At 38.5% G+C, this 20,578-nt stretch overlaps 1 protein-coding gene across 5 annotated transcripts in view; it reads left to right on the top strand.

The window, feature by feature from the left end:
* The window catches only part of GRID1 (glutamate ionotropic receptor delta type subunit 1), an 859,069-nt gene extending 838,850 nt beyond the window's left edge, over positions 1-20,219 (top strand). For 4 of the 5 annotated variants that reach the window (XM_089510585.1, XM_089510586.1, XM_089510584.1 and 1 more), the window contains one exon: positions 19,485-20,219. In XM_089510585.1, the coding sequence (XP_089366711.1) occupies positions 19,485-19,913 (429 nt within the window). In that variant the 3' untranslated portion in view covers positions 19,914-20,219. The remainder of the gene's footprint in view (positions 1-19,484) is intronic. The other variant, XM_089510587.1, reaches the window with a different exon arrangement.
* Positions 20,220-20,578: the final 359 nt, after the last annotated feature.

The raw sequence follows: 20,578 nt of genomic DNA, 5'->3' as shown, positions 1-20,578 counted from the left end.
TTGTCTCCTGCGAACATCAGAAGGATCGTACACCAAAATTTTAGAGCAGTCAGTTAGTATCCTCTTTCACAATTATGTTTTTTTGTAAGTGGATTTATTTATATGGGCTTTGGAACTCAGCAGTTTTGTAACATCTGTATCCAGTAGAGATCTTCTGTGATGTTACTTTGTAACAGAGCTGGCAAAGTGATGGTTGCACAATGAAACTGATGCACAATGGGACTGATGCCCATCCGACACCAATGCACATTGACTACTCATACTGGTGTCCTGATACACATCTTCACAATTCACTAACAGGGTTTCTTAGCACCTCTGCTACATAGCTATGTGTAGTTACCTAACATAGATGGGGATATAGGATTCTGGCCACCAACTATATGAGATTTGATCAAGCATGATTCAAGAGGATTTCCTTTTAGAGAATTTCTTTTTAAACTAAACTTGGTTGAAGGTATGATAAGAAAGAATGACAAGAATGTAGAGATCACATCAGAGAGTTTCTAGGGAGAGACATTAATCTTGATGACGACCAACTAGGAAAAAAATGTTCAGATGATAGTTTAATTTGCCTGTTGAGCTTTAGTACAGAGCAGAGCATGACTTGAAGACAATTCACTGCATTGCCTACCTTTACAACATTGCTTCCCACTGAGAATATAGATTGAACATGCATTTCCTCAGTTCTGTGAAGATACATTGTGGTTCTTTAACACCAGATTGTCATTTCTCACTTTTTTTATCTGAAAACCATGGTAGTAAAAAATAAATAGATCTCTGAACCTGTCCTAATTTACATCTACATCATTTTGTAGCAGTTAATAAGGAACCCAGACGTTAGACACTATCAGTGAGAGGCCTCCATGGAAGATTGTCTGACACTCTGAACATGTTTCACAATTGCTGGGGAAACTGTTCATAACAATGGTCCTTTTTTACAATGGATTTTCTGCTACAGTCACACAGTATTTCTTTTGTTGCAATTGCTCCTTCATCTTGTTAACATCTCTGTTAAAGATTTTGTTCACAGATACAAACACATCTTTTGATTGCAAACGTTCTGTGAGACAACAAGCTGGCCTTTTGTGCCTTTAGTTTGCAAAGGTATCCAGTACACTTATTTTTCATAAAGTAGTGTAACATTTGAACAGATATTGTGATGTAACAATTTTAGGAAGACTGACTGCAAAGGAGGACAGGAGTTGTAATTCCTTTGCCACTTGTGTAGAATGGAGATTATCAGCAACTACATCTACAGTCATGCAGCTTGGCTAAGTATTTTTCCCTTCCCATCCCCATCCCCTACTGAATAATGAAAACAGCTCTCTCTTACAATCATCTTGAAATGACAGTTTTATTGCTCTTTAACATCAGAGTGAGTCATGTTTGCCTAACTGTTTCTTATCAGACCATTAAAAAAACCAAAACCCATACTCCTTGAAGATGCCTCTTAGATGCCTTCCATGAAAGGACCAGCCATGAGATAATGCTGCAGAAGTTGAAATAGTGGCATCTTGTCATTGTCAGTGCCTTCACTCGTCTTCCTTGCAACCAATAGTTTATTGAAATAATTACACAAGCCTCCAGTTTGCAGAACATTCAGTGGGAAGGTGTTGTATTTTCCTGCAATATTGCTATATGCCCCTCTGGCATTGTCAGAGAATGAAAACCATCCATCCCACAAGGCCACTGTTTTAACACATCTTGCATCTTATCACCTACAGAACATCAATATGAATTATACCATTGGAGAATAATTGTATATGTATTCTAACCTACCTCAAAACATTTGAATTTAAAAAAGCACCTTTTAAAACTTTCATACAGCAAGCTTAACAAATAACAGACCTATGTAATACATTCATTGTTGGACAGTACCACTTTAGGTGGAAACGATGGTACACCAGAAATTGGAAATGTTCCCTCTTGTCTTAAATAACTTGGATATTTAACCTATCATGGTGGAAGCTAGGCACTTTCCCAGGCATACTAGTTTTTTAAATGCACGTATTTCCTTTTCTTTCTTTTCTTTTAATGTAGGGAAGCACTCACACATTTGAGCTCCTGGCTGCATGGAAGGTGTGTGTAAGTCTCATGCTTCAAAACATGTGACAACAACTCTGCAGCCTTGGGACTCTCAGTAAAACGTAAGAAATAGAATACCATAACTACCATAAAGACGATTTCAAAAATGCAAGTTTCCACAACAAATAGAAAAGTCAACATACACACTATTTTTTAAAAGTATTTTTTCCCACTTGGTAATGAAAAAGAATAGAAATGATGGAAGATTTATAAATTATAGAGACATATACTTGCTAAATTGATAAGATGTGAAACGGTCCTTATTAAATGTGTTACATTAGCAATGCTGTTTTCTATGGAATCTAAAATGGTACAGAGCAACTAGAGAGATATTACATGGGATGTTGATTGTGTACCTTGGCTTTGAAGACCAACCCTAGAAACATACATTTCTTTGGAAAGGCAAAACAATGGAAAGGCCTACAGGTAATTGTGGTCGTTGTTTAGTGTGTATCGTCAGGCCCTGTGACACATAAGCATGGATTTCCTCCAAGATACAATTGATATAACTGGTACCTTTGCACACTTTCAGTATATGTTAGTTGAAATGCTTTGGGACCAGAGTATTTTTAGTACTTAAAAATACAATCTAGATTATTTTCTTTTTTGCATTTCATACTTTCCTACCATCTGCCTTAGTTTCCTCCCCCCAGACACACTTTCATGGTTATTTCTTTTCATGTTCTGTTCTCTGTTTCATGTGAATGAAAACACAAGAGAATACAACTGTTATATTTTCCCCTTCATTGTATGTTTGTATTTTATGTTGCTTTTTAAATTATTTCTTACTGTATTTCAATCGCATGTCTGAAATCTGTGTACTTTTTTTTGGCTAAAAGTTTTCCTATAAATAATCACCTGTATTGTATTGTATTCTAATTTTCAAAGATGAAATAAACTGTTATTTGGGAGCAGGAAATAAACAATGTTATCACTGGTAACGCAATGCAGTAAACAGTAGGTTTTTCCAAGACAAACTGGAACTATTCAGAGTTGGCAAAATGAGCAGAAGAACTGATGACAGTGAAAAGGTTTCAGAGACAAGGAACAAGCATTCATCCTCAGACCTACCATGATATCTATAGCATTATAATGCACAGGAGCAGTTCATACATATGATTTCCGGCCCAATCATATATTGTCTGTCCAAAAGCAAGGCCCATAGAGTCCAAATGGGATCATTACAAGACAACAGTGTTTAAAATTGCAGCCTTAGCTATTAAGCACACTACAAACATCTGCTCTTCAGTGTGCAACTCATGCCATTTAAAAGCTCCATAGCTATGAGGTGGTAGAAGAGAGCACGCCTTGGTGATTGATCTGTGATAGGTCATTCACATGTATCCAAGCACACCACTTGACACTGCAACAATTGAGCAATAATCATGCATGTGTGAGCCTGTCCTTTGATATCAAAGAACTAGAATGTGTGCTGGAAGAAGCTGGAAAAGGAGTGAATACTGGGAAAAAAGACCTATATTTATTGTATGCATTAGTGCTGAAAAGAATATTCACCATATTTTTTTTTCTTTTCAACAAAACATGTTGTGGCAGCTTAGGAAGACACTCTAGCTTTTTTAAAACTTTGGTGTTTTTTTTTTTAAATCAACCATCAGTGTGAGATTTTTCTCTGTCCTGAACAAGAGTGAGACGATGAAAGCTCCCCTCCCTCAAGGTCTTTCTGGTTTGTGCAAAAATACTGTACATAAAATAAACAACTGACATGCTGCTTATCAATTATGAAATCATATGATGGACTTACAATATCATAACTGTTACATCATGAACAACTGAATCTGACCCCCAAAACCTAACTTTGCTGCCTGACAGTGCCCCAACTGAAGTATTTATGGAGCGCTGGTAATCAGGATGGTGAGAAATGAAGTCTGCAGCATGCTTCCATTGATGGGATGCCATGGGACAAGCAGTTTTATCAGGACCTGAAGGATTTCTCCATTTATCTGTTTCACCTTATGACTAGGAGGATGCTACAGATATCATTTCCCAGTGTCTTAATCTCCAGTGATCAGGATGTTGCCATGGTGTAAAGAAAGGCTTGGAGAGGCATTGTAACTACAGTGCTGGAATACTGTCATCCTAGTTGCAATAATAATGCTGGATCTCTGCTAAACAATTTTGATCATTGTGAAGCAAAATATACACATATAGAGAGAACATGTTCTTAGATGAAGAAAGATACAAACTCAGATACATACACACATCCCCTCATCACTCCATCAGTTAAACGGGGGGGGGGGGGGGGAGGATGCATATTTTTCATTCTCAAGCATGACAATAACATTATTATTAATAATGTTTATTTATATAGCACCATACATTTGTATAGCACTTTATAGGCATCATCAAAACAGCATATAACCCGCCAATAAGTAACATCTCTATTATGCATGTAGTACTATGACCTTTATTACTATATCTAGATCGACATAAGGGGAAAGTATAGAAGTTGAAGTGATACAGAAATCATAACAATGGAAGGGAAGCAGAAATCAACCCAAGTTTTCAGTGACTCCCTCTCTCTCTCGTCTTATGAGTTCTGAAGTTGTCTTAGAATACAGATGCTTTTGTATTCCATCAGAATTCCATTGTGTCACAATGAGCATGCTCCACCACATGCCTGCATTTCACCACACATTTAAGGAATGAGATTTCTTAGGATTTGTCTTAACAGGTTAGCAAGGTATTATGGATAGCAGACGTATCTTTACAGTGGGAACTTAGTTCTTTTTAAATGCTTGTGCACATTTGCCTTCTCTAATTTCCTGCCAAGCCTCAAGGATGAAGTTACGGTTATTGCATTTTGTTGGTTTGTTTGTTCTCTCATTCAGTTGAGCTATGCAGCAGAAGTGTGCTCTCCAATGCCATTTGGTAGACCATTAAAGATGGCTCATTTATTAGATGGTATGTTAACATTTATTAACCTGAAGCAAGATGCTCCTCTAACTCAGTCTTACAAATGCATCTGAGGAAGTAGACTGAAGCCCTAAAAACTCATGTTGCCACTTTCTTTTTCTCAGTCTCAAAGGTGCTACATGATCTCTCTATACAATGTTTTCACAAATTACCTTCAAAATATGCAGCTGTCCTCGTAGCATTTTGGAATGGAATGAGAATTTGGTATGTTACTGAAGGTGCCAGTTCCATTATTGAAATAGGTAGAAAACTATAAAAAAAATAGTTGCAGAAGTGGTTGCATTTTCTTAGAGGTTATATAGAGTCTAGTACCATGTATAATCATTCTGCAAGCTTACAGCCCTCTCTCACACTTTTGACTTTGTGGATGGGGAGTAAATCAACTACTGCACAATTGGGGAGTTCAAGGCCAAGGCACTTGCAGTATAATCAATTACACAACTTTGAAATCCTGCATAACTAATGCATGTAGATGTGAACTATATAAAAAAAAGGACAGCAAGCATCTTGTCCAAAGTGTACACTATCCCTTCAGCATGCTGGAAGCCTTGGAACATGGCTGTATGCATGTGTGTATATCATCACCGTCCTTCACTTCCTTCCCTCTCTCTCTCACACACACATAGAACACAAGCATCCATGTTGCATGTTCAGAATGGTGCCCACACTGCCCAGCACACTGGGAACTCCTTTCCAAAGTTAAAGGAGCCACACATTACTCCATATTCCAAATTCTACAGTCCAAACCAGGGTGTAGACAGAGAAGAGTGGAATCACTCTGCCATTTCCCAAAAGTCTTCAGAGTGGAAATATTAGTTCTTTTCATCTCTAGTATTCACTCCAGATCAGATCAACTGATGCAGCAAACCACTTTGCTGTGATAGCAAGTTAAATGAAAAGTAGAACTTTAGCACAAGACTAAAGAAAAAATGTGTGTCACAATAAATGAAAACTGTCCTCACCACGTACCTTCGGTTTCTTTTAGTAAAATGATATAAAATGTCCATGATGCTCATACACAGGGATCACTAGAAGCAAAATATTGTTAGCCTTTCCTGTTCTTCAAGATGGAAGACACCCACAATGCCAATCAAAACTGAAAGCATATTGTAAACCTGGCCATTAGGCTGATAATTCTGTGACAGTTGATTGAATTGTTTTTTGGCATACAATTTTAAGATGAACATCTCTAGAACTGTGGACTAGTCTCATCTAGCAGTGCCTTTGTTTCTAGGGGTGAGTGAGGAATGAACTGTGGAATGTATATATATTACACTGAACTGCTAGGTGTAACGCCTGCTAAAGAAAGAATGGAAGACAATTGCAACATATGGTCTGAACTAGTGTAAAAGATAAGTGCTAGACGTCCTCTTGTCAGTCTGGTTAGCTTTTGGGAATTTGACTAGGCTAGTTATTTTCAAGATTAATTTCGAGAAATTATTGGTTTGTTTGTGGGGCAGAGTGTCACCATATATATGTTTGTGTATGTGCACCTTGAATTAGGGATGGGCAACTGTGACAGGGGACAATTTTCACCCCTTCAGCAAATTGCAAGGTGGCATTTTGAGCCAAAAATCAGCCCAAAATGTGACCCACGTATGACTGGAGGTACTTTCCAGTTTGATATTGTAGATATTTTTTGGCCAGTCTTTCAGTGATATTTTGCATTTCATATACCTTTAAGTGGAGGTATCAGAGGTGGGGGATGAATCTGTTCCTGCAAAATGCCATTCCAGATGGCCATTTCATGGGTAACTTTTGCCTAGTTTTTTTAATGCTATTCTAGTGGTTTGGGGTCCTGCAGATGGTTGGAGGGGAGAACTCTTTCCCCACTCTTGACCTAAGACATGCCCCAGATTCCTTTACAGTAGAGATGGAAATATTATTTGGCACAGGAGGTGCCTGAAGAAAGATTCCCAGCTTCTAAAAAGCTGGAAGTATCCAAGCAGTCCAGTATCTGAAACAATGAGGGGATGAAATAATGAGGGACAAAACACAGACTGATTCCAAATGGTAGTAAGGTCTGTTTCTTGTCCCTCCAGCCTAAATTTTGTCTTAAGCACCCAGTTGTGTGTAAGGCATTGGCAATAATATGTCCCTCAGTGGAATTCTATTCCAGAACTTCTGGTTGTTTAGCATTTGCCACAACATCTATTTTCAGCTTGAAAAGGTCATTTTTTGGACCATAATTGCCAGCATAGTCAGTGGTAAAGCCGCCTGAAAGATTCTGGAAGAAAGAGCCCCTAAAAGTAACTTTACCAGCCTCTCCAAAATTTTCATTTGACTTCGATGGCTTCTGCAGGCTACCCCTGCAAAAGAAGTGAGGCCTAAAATGGTGTTTTATTCATCTATAAAATTTGCATATCAGTTCTGCAATACCTAAAAGTGGTGGACATTTTTTATAAATATATTTCTTATATTTATTTTAATGACACACAGAGAGAGAGATACATGGGTGTATATGTACACACAAACACACATATATGACAGAATCATACAAAAAACAGTCACTGTCAGACTCTAAGTAGTTTAATGTTTTTGGCTATTACTGGGCTGTTGTTTGAATCACAAATCATAAATATTAACATAAATTGATTGAAGAACAAGTTGTCATGAAAGAGTACATGTTAAGGAAAAAATCCATCTAAACACAGAAACAGCACATTTCTGTCTAAGATGTAGAGACAGAATATTTTCAACTCCAAGAATTAGTTTTAAGATTGAATGGACTCAGAGTTCAGTTGATTTGCAGCATCATTATAGTTGTGTTTAAACTGTGATGAATGAATTCTGTGGCATCTACTCCCAAACCAGTTGAGCTATAGCTTAAATACCCTGAAATCAAACCAAGGCTGTCTAAAAAATGAATATTAATTGCCATGTGACATGCAAAAGATAGATGGGTGCAATTGATCAGTGATAGGGAGAAAATCCAGGACAACAAAGTTCATCCGAGGGAACATGAGATAGCATTTTGCACACCCCAGTCCTCATCTAAACAAAAACAACCTTATTACTCATATTCTTTGTCTATTATGAGCTATATTGCAAAACTAAGGTCCAAAGGTAATTTTCAAGTGTGGTGAGCAAAATAATTTTGCAAAGAATCCTGTGCCTGCAACCATGCCTTAAAAACACTCCATGTGCTTACCTTTCCTGCTGCTTGACTCATCCATCAGGAAGGCACACACCTCATTGGCAGAAAATATACATTCTCATAGGATTCAACTTTGGCATTTTCAAACAGAACTTGCCATGCATACAGAAAACTCATTTGATGGGGCTCATTACTGGAAAATGTTATCATTCATCCTCCTTTCGTGCCATTTATCTGCAATGTTCGGTGTTGCATTATTGATCCCTTTGTTATAGTCCTGTTCCAAACAGCCATACAAATCTCTAGCATTTCAACCAAAGGTCTTTCTAAGCACTGCAACATAGAACTGTTTGACCACATATGCCAGGGATTGAACCCAGGACTATCTATATGAGGTGGTTATGCTTGCCTTGATCTCATGAGATATTTAGACATGAAGGAATATTGGCTCTGAAGCTCCAAAGGCTATCCACAGAATAGAACCAGGCTTGGATTTGGGTTGTGTATTCCAGTATCAGCAAAATTCAGCACCCTAAGTGCAATTTAGCTTGCCCACTGTTAGACCAACATTCACGAGGTGAACTCTGTTGATTTTTTTCACCAGTGTAGTAAATGTAAATACTATAACAGCTATGAAGTACATTTACATTATCTCACATTAAGTAGAGGAGGAGTGGAGGAAAAATCTTGTGATTACTATCAGAATTTCATGTCTGCTAGACTTCCAGTGGGATCAATTTTTGGTCTTATGGGAATGTATGGTAATGCATATTTTTAAATGTAGTGTTCTTTTAAATTGTAACCTGCTCTTAGTCTCAATGTTGGGAGGAAAGCAGGATATAAACAAATATAATAATAATAATAATAATAATGATGATGATAATAATAATAATAATAATAATAATAATAATAATAATAGGGCCCAAACAGACAGGCCAAAATAAAGCTGCTTTGGGTCACTTTGGAAGTATGCTATTTAAATGACGTATGCATCTTAAAAGGTCTGGAGCATGGTTTTGGCGTGGCTTCTGGACTCTTAGGACGCATGCATCATTTAAACAGCATACCTCCAAAGTGACCCGAAGCAGCTTTATTTTGGTCTATCTTTTCGGGACCAATACTTGCTCATGCATAATGTCAGCCAGCTCTAAGCATGCATGTGTATACAATCTGTCTCTCTCACTTCTTAAATTATTTCAAAGGAAATTAGGACAATAATTCCCTTACTGAAATATTAAAAAGTATTGGAAGAATACAAAATAAGCCAAAAGACTGATAATAATACAAGCAAAATGTTTCAACAGGTTATGTTTCAATTGGATTTTGCCTAAAGCAAATTTTGAAGGGAACTGGAAAGTCCTTCCTCAGGCAAAATATGTGAGAAAATTGAAGGATAGTTTTTTAAAAAATCCTTTTTTTTTTTAAGGCTAACAAATTTCACCTGTGTAAGTAAGATGGGATTCACCCCTCCAGCATTGAATTTATTGGCAATTTGGGAAGTCATCAACATATCATTCATTTTGAAATGTGGTCTTGACAGAGAGTGAGAACTCAAATGGCTCTGTATATACAACATATGCTTGGAAGACCACAAAGTTTCCTTCAATGAATTAGGCAGATTGTCAAATACATTCCTGTCACAGCACAAGGGAAAAAAAACTTTGATAAAAAAGAAAGAAAAACTCCAAAACAGAATCACTCCAGCAAATTGGGAAATGATCTCAATTATGCCAGCAACTAGCTCTTTGTTGAAATAGCCCCACTACTGAGTATATTAATCCATCATGTAGGAAAAAAATACCTTATTCTTTCTCTTAATATGAGAATTCAAAGTAATCTAATAAAACTGTTTCATACAAGATTCAGGCCAGACCAAAAACAAATAAACAAACAAACAAAACGGGGGGGTGTTTGTTACCTACTTTATATAATAATAAATGATGGCCACGAGAATAAATACCTTTGAAGATGGAATAGACAACTTCATGGAGTCTGTCTTTCAATAGCTATTAGTATTGATGACAAAAAGAACCTCCACATTCTGGAGATTCATGAACCTCCATGTATGTAAGGGAGCAACAGTAAAAAGTTTCCTTGTACCAAGTCTTTGGTCAGAATACTTCTGGAAGAGGGACTAGGCAAGTTCATTAAATACATCTTTCAATAGCTGTTACTAATGATGACATAAGGGACCTTAGTATGCAGGAGGAGGTTCATGAACTTCCATGAATGCAAGGGAGCAACAGCAGCAGCCACCTCACTTTGCCTAAAAATAGGGTTGGCCTTCCAGAGATGGGTAAGTCATACAAACAATTCCCACATTTACGCCATAGGTCTTTAAAGAAGTCTAGTACTGGTGTGGGATCTACACACATTGTCTATAGTTGTGTGGGTGGAATTAGAGTGTAATAGGATACAGAAAAGATAAAATACAGATAGGGTCAAAACAGACCGGTAGTAAGAGCCAGCTTCCTGGCAACGTGAGGGCATGGCATTCAGACAGTGCATGCCCCCAGGCCTCTGGGAAGCCACATGGCAGTTCTGCAGTGCATCATTTATGTGTGCCATACCACAGAAATGCTGAAAAGCTGCTGAAACAGTGGCAAAGTTGGCTTTTTCCCAGCTCAAAAAGGAGTGGCTTTCTCCTGCTTGTTTTTGAGCTGGGAAAACACCGAATTGGGGCTGTGGCCTGCGGTTGCCACGGCCCTGATCTGGCAATGAAAGGGATGGCCAGAAGCCACTCCTTCAGGACCATCTGTTTTGCCCCATAGTTAGTTTAAATGTTATATAATATAGGATCTATCCACAGCCATCATGGTAAAGTGGTTTGGGTGTTGGACTACAACTCTGGAGACCAGAGTCCCATTCCCAGCTCAGCCATGAAACCCATTGGGTGACCATGAGATAGTTAATGTGCTCTCAGCCTCAGGGTAAGGCAATGGCAAACCTCCTCTAAACAAATCTTGCCAAGAAACTCCCATGATAGGGTCACCTTAAGGTCGCCATAAGTTGGAAATGACTTGAAGGCACACAACAACAACAATAACCAGGATCTATCCAAGTGAAACCACACTATACACAGATAAGCTTTCCTCCATTGAGAAGACCATTGGAGTAACATATTTACATGGTTTATGGAACTCAAATAATTGTCCATATACACGTAGCCACAAAGATTTACCCACCACATCCCACCATACTCCCACCCTGCAAAAAAATTCCAACCAGGAGACGCAAACTGTTTGATAAACAAGAACTTTCCACTTTTTCACCATTTCACTCAGAGCAGATTCCTGTTTATAGAAGTGTTGAATTAAGCAGAACAAACGACGTACAAATTGGCTCCTGTTCCTAAAGTGATGGTGAATATTGTAAATTTGTCCTGTATGTTTATATAAGCACCATGATATCTCCATTTTGTATCTATATCTATAGATGAGTGTGTAGGTTTTCATAGTTACATAACAATAACACCCACTCTACTGGGGGGAAGAATCTCACATATTGTTACATAAACTTCTAAAGTTAATTAAAATTGTTGAGGAATGGATAGAGGCTTCCTAGCTGCAGCAATATTCTAGCACCCAACAAATCTTCACAAAGTCTCATAAAAGCCATTTTGTTTAGCCATAACACCCTTTTCCCAAGCTCATTTTGGTTAATGCCCCTTTTCCGAGCTCATTTTGCACTCTCATTTCTTTCAGCTTCAAAAGTTTTGTCTTACCTCCTGAACGCCTTGCCTAACTTATAATAACCGCAGCTACAGCCAGGTGGATCAGACTTGTTCATTTACAGTGAAAGAACATGCCAGAACATTTCATACACAATAAAAAGACACTCTTCTGTACTGTCCTGAAACCAGCTATCATTAGTTTATTGTGGGTTTTTCGGCTATGTGGCCGTGTCTAGAAGAGTTAATTCCTGACGTTTCGCTGGCATCTGTGGCTGGCAACTTCAGAGAAGATCCTTCATTCTCTGAAGATGCCAGCCACAGATGCCGGTGAAACATCAGAAATAAACTCTTCTAGAACATGGCCACATAGCCCGAAAAACCCACAAAAAACAATGGATGCCAACCCATAAAAGCCTTCGACTTCACACCAGCTATCATTGATTGAAGGTTACTACTTCTGATCCTAATGGTTACTCCTTGGTGATTGCTGTTTTCTCTGTTGACAGAGCTTGGAAAGTTACTTTTTAAAAGTAATTATAGATTTTTTTTTCATAAGTAGCTATAGTTCCAGGTCTCAAAGAAAATGTCTCTCTCAGGTAGATAGATAGAGAGAGAGAGAGAGGGAGGGAGGGAGGGAGGGAGGGAGAGAACATCTACAGCTGTTATTGACCAAAAAAAACCCCCAAATTATACCTCTTCAGCCAAGCAGTGCCCCAGCTGAAGGGTATATGATGTGCTGCAGACTGGAGTGATGGGAAATGATAAGTGCAGTGCGCTCTGGGTCAAGGGCAACTTGATAAAAGCCATTGCAGCAAGACCTGTCTACCTGCGTATCTAAGTGCACATTGTGACTAGGAAAATGGTGCATTTGTAATTCTCAAGCTCACCGGCCTGTTGTGCCTCAGAAAATCTTTGGCTGTGGTGCTGCCTGGCTTAAACGATATATATCTATATATACAACATATATATATGGGAATTCCTTAATTTCTCATTCTTTTAAAGGAACTAAAATAGTTATGTGTCCATTATTATTATTATTTTAAACCTGCTGAAAGACCTTGATCTGTGGTACAAAAAAAGACATCAAAGCAGTGAGGCCACACACCCTGCAGCTTTAGAAATAACCAAATAAACTACACTACAAAAGTTATTCTATGTTATGTTGTGGTGGCATACTGTTTTGAGTATTGGACTATGACCCTAGAGAACCAAGGTTTGATTTCTAGCTTGACCATGTAAACCCATTGGACAAGTCACACTCTCTTGACCTCAGGGGAAGGGAGTGGCAAACCTTGGGCATGTCACACTCTCTTAGCCTCAGGGGAAAGTAATGGCAAACTTCTGAACAAATCTTGCCAAGAAAGCCCCATGATAGGTTTGCCATAAGGTTGCCATAAATCAGAAATTACTTGAAGGCACATAACTATAATGTTCAAAATGTAACATAACAATCTATTAGCTGTTTATTGCAAAAAAAGAGAATTCATTATAAGAAACTAATTGACCACCTATGTTGGCAAACTAAAAAAAACCTTTAAGAATACGTAGTCTCACAGTAGATCGGGATGAGCAAGACTAGGTTCCATTACATTACATTTATTTATTTGTTTATTTAGGCTGGCATCCTGTGGAGTGGTTAAAAATTCATAAGCTAGATCTACACATCCATAACTGTTAGGCATTTATGTTTTTGATTGTGGCACTATTGTCAGGATTGTAAATGCTCCCCAACCAAGCTAACTTAAGAGCCAGCAGCTGCATCAAGTGACGGAAATATGTTCTGATGGCGATTGGGATGTTTCCAGCATCTTCCCACCAGCAATCTGCAGTAGACTAAGAAGACCTAACAGGTACCTGCTTCTGAATATCTCACCAAAGACTGCTGGTGGAAGGCACCTGGAAACAGCATCCTACTGTAGCCCTGTCACTAGCATAAGAGACCTCCATTGCTCAGTGTGGCTGCTGGCTCTTAAGGTAGGTTTGGAGAGTTACGAGACAATACATAAGCAAGTATTTTCAACTACATCTGTGATATAGGCTCTTAGTCTACATTTATATTTTGCCTTTCTCTTAATATGTGACGCAAGGTGGCTAACAATATGACTTAAAACAAAACATAATGAAAACAATAGAGAATGCAGTTGCCAGTAAGTCAAGCAAACAATACCTGTTCTCCTGTTCAGCAGTTTCAAGACTGTAGGTTGGACTTAGGTTCTCGCAACTGCTGGGTCTTCACACTTATGGTTATATATAACTAAGCATAACCTAAAAACCTACCTTTGCAGCCTGACAGTATCCTGACCAAAAATGTTTCTCAGGTGCTGAAGACTGTAGCAACAGGAAATGATATTTGCAGTACTATCCCACTCACAGGGAGAAATAATATTTCAATGCATAAATATCCATTTCTGCACAGAAAATGCCATTTTCTGTGTCAGAAAATGCTGTTTTATGTGCAAATCAACCGCATCTGAATTTTGCATAGAATAAATCCCCAATTATAGCATTTGCTGTGCAAAAACTGATATTTCTGCACTGAAATATTATTTTCCACAGATAAAATGCTGTTTCCTGCACAGAAAATTCATTTTCTGCACCAAACAACCACTTATGAATTTTGCACAGAATAAATCCCAAACTGCAAAAATTCTCATCAGTCCAGGATTCTTCTCATCTGGGTATCTCAGTATCTGAAAAAAATGTTTGAATATACTTTCCATCCCTACCAAGCAGACTATTTCTCCAATACATACATTTTTTATGGCTTCTGAACACATTGCCTTTTTTTCGCCTGCTATTGCCACATATGGCAGCATAGTTACACCATCATAGTACACTGGCCAGAATCTCCTTGAAGTGATTTATCTGCATATGTTGCCTGTTCAACACAGGAAACTGTTTTGTACATATCTGCTGTAATGACTGGGCCTCCAGTTAGTTGAAGACTTCTGTCAGGCAATAAAGAGCTATGCTGGGAGGGAAGTACATGCAAATGGGTAATTACATCACAGTTAATGGAAGGCCCGCTTGGCCAATCAGTGACCAGGAGCAAGAGTTCCTTCCAGAAGCTTCCAACAGAGGGATATAAAAGGCCTCTGAGTTCAGTTGGAGGAGCTTCTGCAGTGGGGAGTCTGCAGTGGGAGTATCTCCCTTGATGTGGGTCTTGCCAGTTGGGAAAAACTGCAGGGTTGAGCCTGTGTCAAGAAAGCATACTTCAGGAAGGCAGTTTGTGCTAAGCCAAGGCCAGTAACTACATCTCAACCCCATCTGGGCCAGAAGATTCCATCTCTGTATTAGTTACTTAGGAATGTGTCAGTTAGAACGGTTAGGCTTTATTAATTTTATTTTGTTGGCTTGCTTGAAATGAATCTCTGATAACTATAGGTATTGTACCTGCAAGGTCAAAAGACCTTGTATGATTTATATTATTTTTGTTAATAGAATAAATATTTTCTTTGAAAGTATCTACTATTCCTACACTTCTGTACACATGCCTTAGTTCGGTTACCACTTGCTTAGTTTCGAAAGGGAAGGGAACTATAAATCCTTAACAAGTCCCAGTGTGTGTTAAGGAAAGGTTATTATAAATTTACTGGACAGTGGCAGCATGATTCGAAGTTCTCCAAGAGTCTCATTCAACTTCGCAGGGAGTGTGAACCAAGAACAGGAGATCTGGGGGAAGATAAAGGGTCTGCTGGGACTAAGTGCCAAGACAGGGCCGCTGTTTGGGTTGCTTGGACCACAGGGGATCATCACACCTGCTTATGTCTCCAGGGATGTACAAACTTAAACTTACTGTACAGGACAATGATATTTGGTGATATTTGTTGACATGTTGAGGGTCATCAGTATTTTATTCTATGACATTCATATATACAGAGCACATTGTCAAACAATGATATGCAAAAAAAGAAAATTAACAGATACACACATAAGTAAATGATTATAAAACTGTAAACACATAAATATTATTTTACATAAACAGAAGCTTCATGACCACACTTAATATCCTCACAAATGACAGCACATACAAAAGTTCTTAAATTAGGTATAGTCCCAGTTAGATTTAACAGAAGGCAATAATTGCTAAACTAATCCCAGCAAAACTGCATGCAGAATGCAGCCAGAAAATTTTATGTAGGATTATGAGATATTCAACTAAATCAGATGGCAGTGTTAAATTACTGTACTCCACTGAATCTTATTTTGCATTTATCTATGTAGTATGATTTTATCAGTCAGTAATTATATTTGAGAAAAGGCCAACTTCCGGTGTGGTCTGGGCAAAAATTACTCAGCTACAGCCAAAAACGGTGTACACAGCAGAGTATAAAAGCAAACCCTCATCCCGCTATTGGTAATGCCAGTGCACTGACCACTTTTCACACTTTAAAGAAACAATCACAGACAGTTGAATCGTCCAAAGTTCCTGGAGGCTTTTATATTCAGTTAATACACACACACATACATACATACACAATATAATATAGCACATGCGCGTGCGCACACACACCTCTCTGACATAATCAACTTCAAAGTCTGCTTCACAAACCTAGCCCAAACACACACAGCAAATACACTGCTGCTTCAACCATAACTCTCAACCAACCAAATATTCCAGTTGTCAATACTCATCTGTCACCTGTCAGTCAAAATATTTTTCTTTTGCTTGAAGACATATTACACCAACAGATTTAACCTTACATTGAAACTTTGACTAATGAAGTTATAAATTAATTTATATTAAATACTAAATGTTCATTCAGTCAATTTTGGCATAATAATGCATACTCAATGTTTTTTAAAACGGGAACAAAATAAATATGTTATACCCTTTTCTTTCCTTCAGCAGGCAGATTTTTATAGGTAAACCTCTTTTCCAATGTAAATTTTTGAAAGAGTGAGTTGCAACTGAAATGAAGTAGACAAATTGGACAGTAATAAAAAAGAGAATACAACTAATATCCCTCAAGGTATCAGTCATGTTGGGCCTGTACAAGACACTTTCCTGTTTACCCACAGAGATAGAAAGGCTAGGCAGCAGTTTCTGGGTTATGACTGATAATAGAAAACTATACCCTGAGCTTTGAAAACCTTTTGGACGACAGCTCCAAGACACCCCCAACCAGCATATCTTCCTCCCAAAATATCTGAGAGTGGATACATGGTGGCAGGGAAATGGATCACAACAAACAGGGGTGAAGATGATGGTGTTGTCAGTATGCCTCATGACACTTAGAAAAGTATTTGTTGTCAGTCAACAAAATTGATTCACAGCTGAACTTCTCTCAAATTGTCAAAGAGAGGATCTATTTGAAAGAAAAATAAGAAATTGGTTTCCCCCACCAGATCTGGTGAGGAGTTTTTCTTACACTGCAACAAGTGCTTCAAGTCTGTACTATGTCAAAGTAGTGGTTTGGTTGTTATAACCCCATGTATGTGGATGGGCTGATGACACAGTTGCTTTTCCTGCCATTACTGGCACTCTATGTGGGCAAATAGACTTGGTATGAGGAATAACAAGATCATTATCCTGTCCCACATCATTTCATGGTTACAGACATTAATGGAACAGTGTGGGCTGACACAATAGGAAAGTCTGTGGGAGGAAGCTGGGACTATACATAGCTAAAGGACAAAATTGCAGATCACATAGACCTCCTGCCCTCTCAGGTTCCTGAAAATGGGTATCATTACTGCACATCATTGGCCACGTTACACGCATGTCCAGTATAAGTTGTTTCACATTCTCCTTTCCTCTTCTTCTTCTTTTCCTCCTGACTTTCCTCTGCATCTATTCATATAATCCCACTCCACTAATTTGAAATATTAGTGCTTATTTCTCCCTCTGTCATTTTTTAAAACTCTGCTTATAAGAATTTTGTTGATGGCAAGTCACCTTTTTTTCTTTTTACCATTAATTAATTCTTAATCACTGTTAGGTTCCTCCTCACTCACCTTCCATTTGACTTCCTATCAAAAAGATTGCTAAACTATCTGTACCATCATGATGAGCCTCCTTTCTCTCCACATATATTTCAGTCCACAAGACTATTTCACGCGCAACACTTCACTTTAAGAAATGGAACAATGAAAAGGGGGAAGCATTATCATGTGTTAGAAAACATCATGTAATCGAGTGGTACTGCTGACATTAATTTTGGATTTTCTGCAAACTCAGAAAAACTCAAGGATTGCAGCTTGGCCACATAAAACCTGTTTGCAGTGGTGTACAACAGTATAATCAAATGGCATTCTGCTAGTATGAGAGTCTACAGCAAGACTTAAAGGAGATGTTTGAATTTTTAAGTGTGTGAAAAGTCCATCATTTACATATCCACAATCACATGCCTATGTTTTACCTGGATTTGTTCATGGGTTTATAGAAAGCCACAATTAGAGACAAAGCAGTAGAAATCCAACAATTGGTTGGATCCAGACTTAAGTGTGTGTATCAGGGCTTATGGAACCAGCTTTCCCTACTGCTTTTGGCCTATGGCATCCTTATAGTAGCCCTTCTAATGTTGAATTCCTTGAAAATGTTATGTAGAAGACTAGGTGATTCTGTTAGATAGATTAATCTGTGGTGCAAAAGGAAGAGCATATCCCTTCAATGGAGGAAAATATATTTCAGAAATATAGAGGAAGCTGTCTTAGCTCAATTCCTCTCCTTATTATGAAAGAAAATTTGGCATTGTAATATTTGTAGGGGACTAAAGGTACTACCAAGGGGATAGGAAGGGAACATTAACTTCTGCTAGGCAAATTACCTAAATCTGCATTTAGCCAAATCCCGCCATCTGTCAACCTTTGGGGCCCAGGTTTTCAGGCAAGCCTGAACAACCTGTGGCTCACTAAGCTAAGTCTAGTCCACTCGCTATCTACTACTACGTGTTTGAAATCACTATGCTGTTTCATTCCAGTAGGTAGCAAAAACTATTTTAAACTTAGTACATATCAGGTTAGGGATGCTTTGTCTAGCTCAGTGTTGGGCAAGTGTGGAAGGTTTAGGGATCAATTTTCTGCCACTGGGACCTTCCAGGGGGATGGTTGCACAGACCACCACAAATACCAAAGAACCATGACATAAAAGGTTGAAGTCACCAAAGTTAACTTTGGGTTTGGAACAATTGGGGGAAGAAGATTTTAAACAGGTTCTAAGAGAGCTAATTAACCCATTTTTGCCCCCCAAAAGGATGATCCAGGGACTCTAGAGAGGCTGAATGCTGCAAAATCGGCATCATAGTGACATATGCAGCTTCAGAGCTGCACTTTGTCTACCCCTGATCTGCTTCTAAGTAGACTGTAAAAGTGGTCTGAATCCTGTGGCCAACAAAGATTGATATTTTTGTGAAGTCAAAGGCTTTCATGGGCGGCATCCATAGGTTTTTTTGTGGGTTTTTCGGGCTATGTGGCCATGTTCTAGAAGAGTTTATTCCTGATGTTTCACCAGCATCTGTGGCTGTTATCTTCTCTGAAAATGGCAGCCACAGATGCTGGCGAAACGTCAGGAATAAACTCTTCTAGAACATGGCCACATAGCCTGAAAAACCCACCAAAAAACTATTGATATTTTTGTCTGTGGGTGAAAATGCAAATTAAATACTATTTAGACAAATACGTCATCATCTGTTTGCCTGGTGGTGAACCTTGTCGTGCATTTGGGTTAATTGCCACTTTCTTCCTTTCACACAGGATAAAGAAGTGAACCTGGAGCACGTCCACAGGCGTATGAACAGTTTAATTGATGAAGACTTAGCTCACAAGCAACTCTCTCCAGCCTCCATTGAAATCTCAGCCTTGGAGATTGGTGGCTTGCCACCTAGTCAGACCCTAGAGCCTGTCCGTGAATACCAGAACACACAACTTTCTGTCACCTCATTTTTACCAGAACAGACAACTCATGGGGCCAGTAGGACACTCACAGGTGCCTCTGGTAGCAACCTGCCACTGCCTCTTAGCAGCTCAGCCACCATGCCCTCTATACAGTGCAAACACAGATCACCAAATGGAGGACTATTTCGTCAGAGCCCTGTGAAAACCCCCATCCCGATGTCATTTCAGTCTGTGCCAGGTGGGGTCATTCCAGAAGCCATGGAGCCATCCCACGGAACATCCATATAATGAAATCAACCAGCAAAGATTTTTAATACAATTAAAAAAAAACTCTTACATTTTTCTTGTACATACCTGTAAATAACGAAAGAATGAAGTGGGGTAAAAAGTGTATTTTGAATATTCCCAATTTTCGAAGTCAGTAAAAAACAAACAAACAAAAAATACAAAAAAAGAAAAGACAAAATGTATGAATGACTTTGTAAATTTTGTTCTCTATGAATAAAAAAGGCAAAATACTTGTGATCATTCTCAAGTGCCAAAGAAGACCTTTTACTGGGACTGAGGGCAGTAAAAGGTTTATCTGGATTTTAACTGGTATTCCATTTTTGGGTTCTGTTTTCCTAAATTGGAAGCAGTGGAAAAATGTTTATTTCTTTGTGTAAAGCAAACAGAAACCAATCCGTTCCATTCACTTCTTTGACCTGGATTCTCTACTTTGCTCATGTTCACAGTGCTCCCAGAAAGTTTAACAGCAAGTGGCCTCAAAAATCTTGAAATACCACTATGTTATGCATATGATAAGTCAAAGATACATAACTCTTTTGTTGCTGCAAAGATGAAAAAATAATTCTTTTCTGCCACGGTTTCATGCATTGTGTTGTATGTGTAGCTAGTTTTGACCAGTCTATTGTATGCTTCCTTCTTCATGTTCAGGCCCCTGTCAGAGTATC

This window comes from Sceloporus occidentalis, unplaced genomic scaffold (assembly GCF_023333645.1).
Source record: "Sceloporus occidentalis isolate IW3139 unplaced genomic scaffold, rSceOcc1.0.p SCAF_2, whole genome shotgun sequence".
Classification (NCBI taxonomy): domain Eukaryota; kingdom Metazoa; phylum Chordata; class Lepidosauria; order Squamata; family Phrynosomatidae; genus Sceloporus; species Sceloporus occidentalis.
This window is presented reverse-complemented; position numbering and strand designations above follow the sequence as displayed.